The sequence below is a fragment of the Symphalangus syndactylus genome, chromosome 5 (genome assembly GCF_028878055.3).
Source record: "Symphalangus syndactylus isolate Jambi chromosome 5, NHGRI_mSymSyn1-v2.1_pri, whole genome shotgun sequence".
In the NCBI taxonomy this organism is placed as follows: domain Eukaryota; kingdom Metazoa; phylum Chordata; class Mammalia; order Primates; family Hylobatidae; genus Symphalangus; species Symphalangus syndactylus.
Genome location: NC_072427.2, coordinates 129,847,057 through 129,862,257, shown reverse-complemented (window position 1 = coordinate 129,862,257; position 15,201 = coordinate 129,847,057). Strand labels below are relative to the sequence as shown.

Sequence of the window (15,201 nt, the reverse complement as noted above, 5' to 3'; positions counted from 1 at the left end):
CAGCAAGACTGTTAATATGAAAAATTAAAAAATTAGCCAGGTACAGTGGTGTGCACCTGTGGTCCTAGCTACTGAGAAGGCTGAAGCGAGAAGATTGCTTGAGCCCAGGAGTTCAAGGTTATAGTAAGCTATGATCCTGCCACTACACTCCACCCTGGGCAACAGAACAAGACCCTGTCTCTAAAAAGTAAAGTTTAAGGAACTAGAAAAAGAGAAATAGAGTGTATTATTTTTAGATATTATCAAATCAGGGTTTCAGAGTATGGAAAAAAGAAGCATGTTAGAATTAGCTGGGAAACCTTTTAAGATTAGACAAGCAACTCTGGAAGTTCCAAGAGCTGCACTCCTGCATCACCTCACAAACTAACAATCGTGAACTATGTTACTGAGTAAAAGCATTCTACCCCTCAGGTGTGCTGGCAGCAGAAAAGAGGGTTAAGAACCACTGTTATATACTATCAAATTCCTCTACAAGGTTAGATGAGTAACAAATAAGCAAGTTATCAAAGTAACCGTTAGAGGACACTGTGCTGGAAAGGCTTTTAGAAGAAATCGCCACTGTCTAAATTAAAACAGTAAAAGTACGTAGTCTCTATTAGCTATTTTGAAAATGCTTATGTAGCTATTATAGTCTCTGAAAATACTTATGTTTATCTTAAAAATAATGTATTTTCACAGATTCCAATGTTGACATAATTCTTTAATAAAATTAATTGGAAAACCTAGTATTTCCAAACTTTTATAAGAATCTACCAGGAAAAGAAGACAGCTTCTTTTCAAGGCAAGGTAAATGACTAGATATCATAAAATAAAGCAACACTGAATCAAACCAAATGAGTTTAAATGCTTGGCAGAGTGCTACACACCGAGAAAAATAGCTTTACTATTTTCAATTTATAATCACGCCATAAGAAGCCAAATTAACTGCAGCACAGCATTTAAGACCACAGTATACTCTTCCTATCATATATTGGTCAAGTTCTCATTTTGGCTTATCAGAACAGGAACAAGGTAAAGAAAAGAATCAACAAAAAATACTTTTCTCCCTATTTTATCAAGGAATCACTTGCTCAGTTTCTCAACTCCATTTAAAAAAGTTAAAGGATTGATAATCCACAAAAATGCCCAGTTTTCCTACTCATAAGGTTCGGGATGAAGGGGAAAAAGTCAGCGCAGAACAAAGGGACCAAAGTAAGGGGGTGAGGGGAGATATTTTTAAAATTTAACCCAAGAGGAAAGGGATAATTTACTAAAACGAACATTTTTAAATTGTCTGCACTTGAAATCTCCATGAAAACAAAAGGTTTGGTGGGGAGAGGGATCTCACAGATTAGATACATATTACAGATAAAATGATGACTCCCACATTTCATTAGGTATTGATAGTATTATATTCCCAAATAATTTCTTGAAATAGTACACAGATGTTCAATCTCTTCCAAATTCTCTTTCTCTATATATATACATATACATTAAAAATGTATATGTATATATATATTTTTTGAGACAGAGTCTTGCTCTGTCTCAAATTTGGAAGAGATGTTCAATCTCTTCTAAATTCTCTCTCTATATATAAATATATATATTTAAAAAATAAATATATACATACATTTTTTTTTTTTGAGACAGAGTCTTGCTCTGTTGCCCAGGCTGGAGTGCAGTGGCACGATCTCAGCTTACTACAACCTTCACCTCCCGGGTTCAAGTGATTCTTTTGCCTCAGCCTCCCGAGTAGCTGAGACTACAGGCACATGCCACCATGCCCAGCTAATTTTTGTATTTTTAGTAGAGATGGGGTTTCACTATGCTGGCCAGGCTGGTCTCGAACTCCTGACCTTGTGATCTGCCCACCTCAGCCTCCCAAACCTCTATATTAAATTTGTTAATACTTATATCTAATTAAGGACACAGATTTCCCATAGACATAAATATACTTAGCTACTGTCTTTTCTGGAAAATCCAATTTTATTTTCCAAGCACCTGCACATATTTATTATCCACGATACACTATACCGTGCATTAGTATTACCAATTCCGTTATCATTAATGCCACGCAAGAATAAATTAGGACGAACATTCCAAGCAACTTTGTAGCTATTAAAGGGATCCTCAACTCTCAAGCACTTTCCATATCTTTGTACTTTATAAAGAAGTCAATCTCACTTTGGGAGGCGGAGGCAGGCGATCATGAGGCCAGGAGTTTGAGACTAGCCTGGCCAACATAGTAAAACACTCTCTACTAAAAATACAAAAAAGTAGCTGGGCGTGGTGGTGGGCACCTGTAATTCCAGCTACTAGGGAGGCTGAGGCAGGAGAATAACTGGAACCCAGGAGGCAGAGGTTGCAGTGAGCCCAGATCGGGCCACTGCACTCCAGCCTGGGCAACAGTGCAAGACTCTGTCTTGAAAAAATATATATATATAAAATAATAATAAAATAAAAAAGAAGTCAATCTGATTTAAGCTCTTAGCATACTTATACAGATATGACTCTAGTTCATATACCTACCCTGTTCCGATGTGCGTTGATTGATGCATAACGAACTGTCCCTCGAAAGCCTGCCACAGCTCGAGGCTACAACAAAGCCATGCAAAGAATAATAAATGAGCTTCAAACAGCAATACATTCAGCACACTTGAACCATGAAGTAAATGGAAGAAACATGTCCTTTATTGTCACAATAAAATACTATTTAATTTCTAACTTTTAACTATGAAATTACAAGAAACTAGAGAGATTATCTCTAAATCACATCTTTTAAAAAAAAACGCTGATAAAATTTTAATTTTCAGTCCAGTTTTTTTCCTACCTACATTTTAAAATACAGAGGCATTTATGACATCTATACAATTCTGTATATTAGAAAACATTAAATGCTTTCATATACCCATAATCATGGTAAGTATCATAGTATATATATTAGTATTCAGGTTCTGGATACAAATAAATATATTTAGATGGTGAGGAATCACTAAGTAAACCTGAGATACCAAGCTCTTCATATCTTGGCTATTTCATTCAAACTCAATTCAAAGGTGGTGGCAACTTGTACCCTACCTTCATATGCAATTCATGTATTAAAAATTCAAGTTATCGGGTGCTTAGTATGTGCCACATACTAGAAATAACACCAACATGAAAAATACATGATCCTAGTCCTCAGAGAACTCAACTTAGAATAAAGTCCAAGCTTTTTACTTAGCCTACGAGACTTCTCATGATCTGGCATTTGTCTCCTTCCACAATGGATTTACCTTGGTTTCTTTTATGACCAATTTTGGTTTTAGCTCAAAACAGTGCACACACATGGCTGGGCACGGTGGCTCACGCCTGTAATCCCAGCACTTTGGGAGGCTGAGGTGGGCGGATCACGAGGTCAGGAGATCGAGACCATCCTGGCTAACACGGTGAAACCCCATCTCTACTAAAAATACAAAAAATTAGCCAGGCGAGGTGGCGGTCACCTGTAGTCCCAGCTACTCGGGAGGCTGAGCCAAGAGAATGGCGTGAACCCCCGGGGGCGGAGCCTGCAGTGAGCCGAGATCGCACCACAGCACTCCAGCCTGGGCGACAGCGAGACTCCGTCTCAAAAAAAAAAAAAAAAAAAAAATACCGGTTGTGGTTTAGCAATTCTGAGAAGGAGACTGAGATTCTGCATTCCTAACAGGCTTGAGTGGATTCCAATGACAGTCCGGGGATCATACTTTGAGAAACAAGCACCTAGGTCACATGTCACTATTGTGAATTCATCTCCAGGTGCACACAATTCTCTCCAGTTGGAATGCCAGCTCCTTGAATCCCTCCAATGGCTAGCTCTTCTACTCCATTGTAAGGCTTCTGCTCACATGTCCCTCCTCAGAGAAACTTTCCTTAATCATTCTAATCTAAAATACTGCTCCCCCCATCTGTAGTGCCACTCTATTCTTTTACTCTGCTTTCTTTCTTATAACAGCTTTACTACCCCCAAATCAATTTTATTTATATTCTTATTCTGTTTATTGCCCATTTGTTTAGATTTTAATTTTTTTAAGAGATGAGGTCTTGCTCTGTAGCCCAGGCTGTAGTGCAGTGGTATAATCATAGTTCACAGCAGCCTCAAATTCCTGGGCTCAAGTGATCCTCCTGCCTCAGCCTCTCAAGTAGCTGGAACTACTGGAATGTGCCACCACATAGGGCTAATCTATTTTAATTTGTTTACTGCCTGTCTTCTTTTAGTACATAGAATATAAACTCTGTGAGGGCGAGGTCTTTGTCTTGCTCATTTTACAAATATATAGGCTCTGAGAGGTATGTAACTTGTCTAAGGACACAAAAATCAGTAAATAATAAAACCGAGCATTAACTAAGGTCTTTCAACATTGTCTCCATTCGGCTGGGCGTGGTGGCTCACGCCTGTAATCCCAGCACTTTGGGAGGCTGAGGCGGGCGGATCACGAGGTCAGAAGATCGAGACCATCCTGGCTAACACAGTGAAACCCCGTCTCTACTAAAAATACAAAAAAATTAGCCAAGTGTGGTGGCAGGCGCCTGTGGTCCCAGCTACTCAGGAGGCAGAGGCAGGAGAATGGCATGAACCTGGGAGGTGGAGCTTAAAGCGAATGGAGATCGCGCCACTGCACTCCAGCCTGGGCGACAGAGCGAGACTCCGTCTCAAAAAAAAAACCAAAAAACAAAACAAACAAACAAACATTGTCTCCATTCTACTGCTCCACAAGAATCAAGTCAGTACCCTGACGATTCGTGGGTGGCACCGTAGCCCAATATGAAAACTGCCAAAATTGAAAATGATCATAGACACACTTTTCATTAGTATAATTTTTGGGTTTTTTTTCTTAAGTAACCTCAAATTTTTTTCAATTAACATGTATTACTTTTGTAGTCAGAAAAGATAGTAAATGTTATTTAAAAAATCCTGGCCAGGTGCAGTGGCTCACGCCTGTAACCCCAGCACTTTGGGAGGCTGGGGTGGGCAGATCACAAGGTCAAGAGATCGAGACCATCCTGACCAACATGGTGAAACCCCATCTCTACTAAAAATACAAAAATTAGCCAGGCGACAGAGTGATACTCTGTCTCAAAAAAAAAGAAAAAAAGAAAAAAGAAAAAAATCCTTACCAGAATAATTTGGTCATATGTTATTGCATAGGATAAACAATCTATGTGTTCTTCCTCCACTTGCTCATTTTTATAATCTATGTTTAATCAAGTTAGCTATTTCATTTCTTTCTTCATTAAATACTCTCTTTCCCTTTACTTTTGTTTGGTTTTTAAGACAACTATTTTAAAATATTTTCTATTTAATGGCAAGTCTCAGTAATTAAAAGTTCCTGCAATCTTTAAAAAAATCCCCATTATTTTCTTAGCTGCCATTCATTGACAATCATAGTCAGTGGATCTCAATATTTTCCTAAGACATCATGATTAACAGGAATACCTAATATTCTCAATTTGATTGATGGAACTAAGGTTGGAGAGTTCTCTTTTTAGAAGAAAAATGTCTAAGAGAACATATGGAAGTCTACTATGAATCTTTTTTGGTAAATAACATTTCAGAGGTTGTACTTTTATTCATTACCTGACAATGAGCCTTCAGCTAACATAGAATTTTTTGTGCGTTATGTAATTTTGCCCAATTATTTTCATTCCAGTAACTGTCAGAATGAAAATCTCCAGACTTATTATCACATTCTGCAGCCTAGTCCACAGTTGATTGGGCATCTAGACTTCTCCCTGATGGATTCTAGCCAAGACAAGCCCAAGAGACTCTTTCTACTTAAGAGTTTCCCTGGCCTGGCTCTGACCTTATGTCTGCCATAGAAAGGCTGAAATAGAGATAAAGAGAAATCAGCTGTTTAGAGAAATCTTGACATAGTCAAAGAAGTAATACCAGTTTGCATATCTCATCTAATTCTAATAAGAAAAAGAAATAATGTCATATCAAGGAAATTCAATCACCTTATTTAATGTAGTAAAGACAACTCAAACGCAATTGGGGAAAAACAGCCACATATGCAAATGATTCCAATTTAAAGCAGATTATAATGAATATCATTAGTGAAGCACAATGAAATATAAACACTAGGCAGAGGTCAGGATTAGTTCCATGCAGTAAGAGGGAGGAAGGACAAGTCTTAGGAATAGGCAGCACTTTACTGGGTCTTGAAACAAATAATCTCTTGAAACTTCCTCAATTGATGGCATTTCGGCAATATTTATCAAAATTGTAAATGCATATATTCACTTTGTCTCATAATTTCACTTCTGGAAATCTATCTCACAGATATACTTGCATTTGTGCAAAAATAGTGGATGTACAAAGTCAGTCACTACCATCAGTGTTTGCGATAGCAAAAGATTTCGTGCAACCTAAATGTCTGCCAATAGGAGACACTGATTAAATACATTATAGTATGCCCAAATAATGGAATACACTCTGAAGCTGCAAAAAAAAAAAAAAAAAAAAAAAAAAGGGGGAGGCCGGGCACAGTAGTTCATGGCTATAATTCCAGAATTTTGGGAATCTAAGGCAGGAGGATCACTTGAGGCCAGGAGTTCAAGACCAGCCCAGGCAACATCATAGTGAGACCCCAACTCTAAGAAAAAAAAAAAAAAAAAAGAATTAAAGAATTAGCTGGGCATGGTGGCACACACCTATAGCCCCAGCTACCAGCTACTTGGGAGGCTGAGATGGGAGAATCCCCCATCTATTTAGGAGGATGTGGTAGGAGGACTGCTGAGCCATGGCTGTAGTGAGCTGTGATCGTGCCACTCCACTACAGCTTGGGTGACAGAGTGAGACTTTGTCTAAAAGAAAAAAAAAAAAAAAAGAATGAGGAAGTTCTATATACCAACATGGAAAGATCATCTAGATACACCGACAAGTAAAAAAAAGAAAGGTACAAAATGTATATCATGCTACCTTTTGAATCAAAAAGGGAAAAATAAGAATGTTCATTTGTATTTGTATGTGAATAAAGAAATTCTGGAAGAATATATTAAGAAACTAATAACAGTACAGCTACCTAAAGGTGAATGTAGGGAATAGGGGGAAGAATCAGAGACAGTATAGGAAATGAGTAGATTTGGAACAGGCAGAGGTGAAATGGAGATTTATTTCACTGTTAACTTTTTAATTTATTTTCAAGTCAGGTTTAATTTGCTGTACTTTTAATTATTGAGGTATCATCATTTACTTACAGTAAAATTCATACTTTATGTATACACAGTTCTATGAGTTTTGACTGATACAAAGTCATATAACTACCACCACAACTAAGATATCAAATATTTCCATCACTCCAACAAGTTTCCTTAATGCCCCTTTGAGTCAATCCCTCCCACCCCTAGTCTCCGACAACCAATGATTTCTGTCCCTTGTCAGCACTTAGCATTGTCTGGTTTCTGTTTCAACCATTCTACCTGGTAGGCAGTGGTATCTTGCCAGGGTTTTTTTTTGTTTTTTTTGTTTTTTTTTTTTTGTTTTGAGACAGAGTCTCACTCTGTCTCCAGGCTGGAGTGCAGTGGCGTGATCTCGGCTCACTGCAAGCTCCGCCTCCTGGGTTCATGCCATTCTCCTGCCTCAGCCTCCCGAGTAGCTGGGACTACAGGTGCCCGCCACCATGCTCGGCTAATTTTTTGTATTTTTAGTAGAGATGGGGTTTCACCATGTTAGCCAGGATTGTCTCAATCTCCTGATCTCGTGATCTGCCCGCCTCGGCCTCCCAAAGTGCTTGGATTACAGGTGTGAGCCACCGTGCCCAGCCTCTTGCCAGGGTTTTAATTTGCATTTCCCTAATAACTAATGATATTGACCATCTCTTAATAGGCTTATTTGCCATTTGTATCTCTTCTTTGATAAAATGTCTATTCAAATCTTTAGCCCATTTTTATTGTGTTGTTTTCTTTTTATTGAGTTGTATGAGTTGAGTTGTTTACAGATCTTGGATATAAAACCTTTATCAGATGTGCGTTCTGCAAATATTTTTCCCCATTTGTGACTTGTCTTTTCATTTGCTTAACAGTGTCTTTCAAAGAGCATAAGTGTTTAATTTTGATACATTTTTAATTCTTTAATTTTTGCATCACGTGAATATATTACCTATTTGAAATTTATATTTAAAAACATTTTGAAAGAAAAAGAAAGTAAAAAGTGAAAGTATTTAACAATCTATGGAGCATATTTTATTTGATACCTAGATATTCAAATGAAAACAAAAAAGAAAAAATAAATCGGGCCTTGAAGGGCTGACAGAATTACAATAGAAAAAATGAGATGCATTTTAAGTAAAAAGAACATGGTGAACAATGCAAAGAGGGAGGAAAACACTGTTGGTGTTAGAGAAACAAATCTGGTATGACTGCAGCAGACCATGAGAGAAAAAAAAACAGAAAATAGGTTGAAGTCAGATTAAGGAAGGACTTAAATGTCAAATTAAGGTCTTCTTTAATTTGGTTTATAACGTGTAGGTAATTGGAATTCATAAAATATTTTTAAGCTGGAAAGTAATGATTGAGAAAATGCTCTGGATGGATGTTGACTCTGGTGGAAGTATAACAGATAGACTGAAAGGAGAAAACAGAGAGATGCGTGAGGAAACTGTTTTAACAATTAAAACAAGAAACAACAAAATTAGTACAAGGGCAGAAGCAGTGTGAATGTAAAGGAGTGAATGTATGTTAGAGACGGGATGAACTCCTAGGAGAATAAATCAAGAAAGAAGAGAATGACTCTAGGAATGAGCCCTGGCCTATTGCTAACAAAAGGGAAAGATCAGGGGAAAAAATGCAAGGAGAACTATGTAATACAACTACTCCCAATGGAATTAAGAAAATATCTCAAATTCAGCTAAATTCTGAAATACTAACAGAGAAAAAAGACTTTAAACATTTTTCTTATGTAAGTTACTACAATCCTAGGCACTGGAAGTTTCAGGTGAATGGTTAAGAAGGGAGCAACAGGAGAAAACATGTCACTCCAAGAGCTTAGACACAAAGGGCCAGTGTGAGATGCCAGCTGAAGGGCTGAAACTGGGGAATGCCTTAAAAGCAGGATACATACAAAAAATGAACAGGCAGATTCAAATCATTAGGTAAACAGAAGTTCAACTCTGAAATTATGAATCAAAGTGTTGCATATATATATATATAGTTTAGGACTTCTTTGCCCCTCACAACCCTACTTAATGTAACTAATACATCTTAAAGGTGATAAAGAGTAGAGGCTGTCAAAACCAACTTCGTAAACACCACACTGGTATAACAGATACACTCCATCATTCCCTCTGTAATGCCTTCTGACTGATGGTCCTATACCACAAGATTGGTAAATAAATATACATTTACGTTTTGAGGAAGTTCCTTCATGGTGATAGAATAGTTTTTTATCTGGATTATGGTGTTGATGTCTTAGTCCATTTGTACTGCTACAAAACAAGCTTGCCCAACACGTGGCCCAGAATGGCTTTGAACACAACCCAACACAAATTCATAAACTTTCCTAAAACATTATTTTTTTTTTGTGATTTTTTTTTTTTTTTTTTTAGCTCATCAGCTATTGTTAGTGTATTTTATGTGCCGCCCAAGACAATTCTTCTTCCAATGTGGCCCAGGGAAGCCAAAAGATTGGACATCCCTGCTATAAAGGAATACCTGAGGCTGGAAATTTATAAAGAAAAGAGGTCTGTTTGGTTCGCAGTTCTGCATGCAGGTTGTACAAGAAACATGGCACCAGCATCTGCTTCTGGTGAGGGCTTCAGGCTGCTTCCACTCATGGTAGAAAGCAAAGCAGAGGAGGCATGTGCAGAGGTCACATGGTGAGAAACAAAGCAAGAAGGTGGGGGAAGATGCCAGGCTCTTTTTAACAACCAGCTCTCATAAGAACTAACAGAGTGAGAACTCACGACTCCTCCACTCCCAAGGGAGGGGAGTGATCTATTCATGCGTGATCCAACCCACAACCCAAACACTGCCCATTAGGCCTCATTTCCAGCACTGAGAATCAAATTTCAACATCAGATTTGGATGGGACAAATATTCAAACTATAGCAGTTGGTTATATGAATCTATACATGTGATAAAATTTCATATACCACCCCTCCCCCACCAAAACGTGCATGTTGAACCTGGTAAAATCTAAGTCTGTACTTGAGTTAATAATAATATACCAACATCAATTTCCCAGTTTTGACAATGTACTATGATTATGTAAGGTATTATCACTGGAGGAAGCTGGATGAAGGTGCATGGTAACTGTACTATTTTTGTAACTTCTTATGAGTCTTAACTAGTTTAAAACAAAAAGACTTACAAAACAAAGAAAAATATAAAAAATGCTTAAAGTAATATGTCATGATTCTTCATCCTTAATGAATCTTTTCAATTAACAGACCAACTACTATTACATATTGATCAGCCAACAGAGTATTTACTGTGATAATAAAACAGTATTTGTTATGATGAGAACTCATAGGCACAAAGGGAGCGACGTACACTGGGGCCTCCTTCAGGATGGAGAGTGGGAGGAAGGAAAGGATCAGAAAAAATAACTATCGGGTACTAGGCTTAGTACCCGGGTGATGAAATAATCTATATAACAAACCCCCATGGTACGAGTTTACCTATATAACAAACTTGCACATGTGCCCCAAACCCAAAGTAGAAATGAAAAATAATAATAAAAAAGGACAACAATATACATCAAATCAGGGGAAAAAGCAAATAATAATAATAATAAAATAATAAAAAAGCAGAGGAGGCCAGGTACGGTGGCTCACACCTGTAATTTTAGAACTTTGAGAAGCTAAGGCAGGAAGATCACCTGAGCCCAGTAGTTTGAGGCTACAATGGGTTTGATTGCACCACTGCACTCCTGCCTGTGCAACAGAACAAGACCCTGTCTCTTTAAATAATAATAATAAATGTAAAAAGCAGAGGGAAAGGAATATGAGAGGGAAGAGGGAGAGAGGGACTGGAAAAAAAAATTAAAAGTAGATTGGGTTAAATTTATAAGCTAAACATGAAGGCCTGTCATGGCAGCTATCTGCATCTGCTCCCTAACTCCAAAACAAGTACCCTCAAGATCTGCAGAAGAGAGAAGAAAGAAAACAAAGAAACTAGTTAACACAAAATATAGAATGGAGAGTATGTCAAGGGCTGCACTGGCTAATATGATAGCCACTTAAAATTAATTGAATTTAAAATTCAGTTCCTGGGCCAGGTGTGGTGGATCATGCCTGTAATCCCAGCACTTCAGGAGGCCAAAGAGGGTGGACCTGTTGAGGTCAGGAGTTCAAGACCAGCCTGGCCAACATGGTGAAACCCTGTGTCTACTAAAAACGCAAAAAGAAATTAGCTGGGTGTGGTGGCGGGCGCCTGTAGTCCCAGCTACTCGGGAGGCTGAGGCAAGAGAATCGCTTGAATCTAGGAGGCGGAGGTAGCAGTGAGTCGAGATGGCGCCATTGCACTCTGGCCTGGGCGACAGAGCGAGACTCCATCTCAAAAAAAAAAATTAAATTAAATTAAAAAATAAAATAAAATAAAATTCAGTTCCTCATTTGCTCTGGCTACAATCCAAGTGCTCTATAGCCACATGTAGCTAGTGGCTACCATATAAGACAGTACAGATACAGAACATTGCTATCATCATAGTAAGCTCTATTTGTCAGTGCTGCTTGAGGAAGAAAAAGGGATATGATCAGGAAAGGACCCACAGCATGCTTCTAAGATGGTAACATGCCATTTCTTTTTTTTTTTTTGAGACGGAGTCTCGCTTTTTCACCCAGGCTGGAGTGCAGTGGCTCAATCTCGGCTCACTGCAAGCTCCACCTCCCGAGTTCACGCCATTCTCCTGCCTCAGCCTCTCCGAGTAGCTGGGACTACAGGCGCCCGCCACCACGCCCAGCTAATTTTTTCTATTTTTAGTAGAGACGGGGTTTCACCGTGGTCTCGATCTCCTGACCTTGTGATCCGCCCGCCTCGGCCTCCCAAAGTGCTGGGATTACAAGCGTGAGCCACCGCGCCCGGCCTGGTAACATGCCATTTCTTAACCTAGATGGAGGCCAGTGATGTTTTGTTATTCTTCCTTAATTTTTTAATGTTTTTTACACTCTTTTGGAATATATATATATATATATATATATATATATAGACAAAATAAACAAAATCAAAATACAGATTTCTGCAGATAACATGACGGTATACTTAGACAATCCAAACAACCAATTCAAGTTTCCTAGCAATAAATAAATAATTGTACATATGAAACAAATCTACAATGGGAACTTTTGATTTTATATTAGTAGAACAATATGAGAAAATTATTTCAACCACAATCCAAAAAAGTATGACATTAACTTTTATTTTTATATTTATTTTTTATTTTTATATTTATTTTTTATTTTATATTTATTATTAATTTCTTCAAACCAAAACTTTAAAGAAGCAGACAGATCCCAAAACAGACAGGAGCTGAGACCAAATAAGACTTGGTCTCATTTGAATCCCATACGGAGACCAAATAAGCCCATTTACGATATTGACAGAGTGACATCAATGCCTTACAGTTTTATTGCTAAATTAAGTTTGGCCTAAAACTGCCTCTGTACATGTTTTATGGCTGGCCTAGATGTAATGATGGTAACCTAACTTGTGTAAATAGACTGTAAACTACTCTTGTAACAAATAGCCAAGTCTCAGCCAACCACATCAGCCAACTGTTCAAAACAGATTCAAATAAAGCAAATGCCCAGCTGTAACCAATCCAGCTGTTTCTGTACCTCACTTACATTTTCTGTACTCATTTTACTTTTTATGTTCATACATGTTATCTGACCATGTGGCAGCCCCGGAGTCATTCTGAACCTATTCTTATTCTGGGGGCTACCTGATCCATGAATCATTCTTTGCTCAACTAAACTCTGTTCAATTTAGTTTGCCTAATGTTTTAACAAACCTAAAAGCCCTATCAAAAATAGAGGTTGTGGTAAAGGGAACTGGGAGGAAATTCATTGAAGATACAGCTTAGAGAATAGCTGGGCAGGAGAGAAGTAGGGGGAAAAGATAGCTGAAAGACCTGACGTCAGAACAACGATCAAACGCTGACTTCAGAAATGATTCCATTTTAGAAGCCACAATTTGATTAAATTAGTTAGTCAAGGTATTTATGCCCCCAAGATATTGTTATAAACAATAAAGTAACCGGCCTGCAATTAGTGAAGTTCAACAGCTGGATGTGGCCAAGGAGCAGAAGTGAGCCTTACTGGCACCACTACCATCACAGTGTAATTGTGGTCATACCCAAAGATGCACCTCCCTGAAGAGCAACAACAGAGTCTTAATACTGTGTGTACGGTTCGCAGGAAGGAAGGGAGAACGGAACAGATTTCACTAAAATGATCCTGTCAGCCACTAAACAAAAAATAACAACAAGCCCTAGAAGGGGAAGACCAGTACCCAGAGTTGCTGCAATATATTACCTAAAATGCCCAGTTTCCAACACAAAAATCATGAGGCATGCAAAGAAACAGGAAAGTATGACTTACACATAGGGGGAAAAAGGCAGGCAACAGAAACTGTCTGTGAGAGTGACCAGATATTGGATTTAACAGAGAAAGATTTCAAAGTAGCCATTATAGGTATGTTTTCAGAAATAAAGGACAGCTTGATTAAACAAGTAAAAGAAAATGTGATGATAGTGTGGCACCAAATAGAGAATATCAATGAAGAGAACTAAGTGGAAATTTGGGAGTTAAAAAGTACAATAACTGAAATAGAATTATAGTATGTAGAAAGGGTCTCACACTGCAAAAATGACCCCTAATCTCAAAGGGTCAACGTGTGTTCTTACTATAAGACCACTCTAAATCTCCCTCTAATGTACATTTTTTGAAGCCACAAATCTCAACAATAAAATTTATTGTCATTCTATAATTTAATCATTAAATGTATATGCCACTTCTTAGATAACACCCATTAGGATAAATAATTAGCATTGTTTAAAAAGTGTGATACTATAAATACCAGGGTAATTATCAAATATTTGATAATAATATGAAAAATCTTACTGGTCTGACGTCACCACAGGAATTGGTAAATTGTCGAGCCAAGCCAAAATCAAGCATGTAACATTTCCTACATGTACTAGGAAAGCGACCCATAGCGAAGTTCGACTAGAAAAATAAAGAAGGAAAATATATACATTCTTATAATAGTCCTTACATTTTATCATTCTTACATTTTAAGTCTTCTTCTATGTAAGCTCTACATAACATACATGTTCCAAATATACTATTCTAGTCAATGATGTTCAGTGGTATTAAAATATGATTTAGTTTTGGGTTCTATTAATGCTTAATATCAGGTAAACTTTGAGCAAAAAAGGATGTAAATGACTAAGGTTACATACAAAACAACATTAACTAGACTTGGAACTCTAAGTTCCTGAAATTCTAGTCTAAGTTAATGCTTAAATGACAACTCAATCCCTACTTTTTAAAATAGGAGAAATCAGAGATGGACCAAAAAAAAAAAAAGAAAAAACCCGTAGAAATTTAAAAGAATTTCCTATAAGCAGCCAGGTGTGGTGGCTCACACCTGTAATCCCAGCCCTTTGGGAGGCTGAGGTGGGTGGATCACGAGGTCAGGAGTTTGAGACCAGCCTGACCAACATGGTGAAACTCCGTTTCTACTAAAAAAAACCAAAAAACAAAAATTAACCAGGTGCGGTGGCTCATGCCTGTAATCCCAGCCCTTTGGGAGGCCGAGGTGGGTGGATCACGAGGTCAGGAGTTTGAGACCCGCCTGACCAACATGGTGAAACCCCGTTTCTACTAAAAAAAAAAAAAATACAAAAATTAACCAGGTGTGGTGGCGTGTGCCTGTTATTCCAGCTACTCAGGAAGCTGAGGCAGGAGAATTGCTTGAATCCAGGAGGCAGAGATTGCAGTGAGCCGAGATTGTGCCACGGCACTCCAGCCTGGGTGACAGAGTGAGACTCTGTCACAAAAAAAAAACAAAAACGAATTTCCTATAAGCATCATAAAGCTGAATTTCACTAAGTCCAAAATTAAAATACAAAAATACAACTTATAGAAACATTTCAAAACAGACTTAAGGAAAATACACTTTGTATTCTTCCCCTAAAGAAAATCAGCGTGATATTAAATGACCACAAATGCAAAGATGAGTATGTAAGTAAGAGGACTT

General features: G+C 37.9%; 1 protein-coding gene across 9 annotated transcripts in view; it reads right to left on the bottom strand.

Moving 5' to 3' along the window:
• Positions 1–15,201, bottom strand: part of TTBK2 (tau tubulin kinase 2) — a 182,920-nt gene that overhangs the window by 73,307 nt on the left and 94,412 nt on the right. For all 9 annotated transcript variants that reach the window (XM_055278906.2, XM_055278903.2, XM_055278904.2 and 6 more), the window contains 2 exons: positions 14,061–14,165; positions 2,509–2,574 (listed from right to left, as the gene is read on the bottom strand). In XM_055278906.2, the coding sequence (XP_055134881.1) occupies positions 2,509–2,574; positions 14,061–14,165 (171 nt within the window). The remainder of the gene's footprint in view (positions 1–2,508; positions 2,575–14,060; positions 14,166–15,201) is intronic.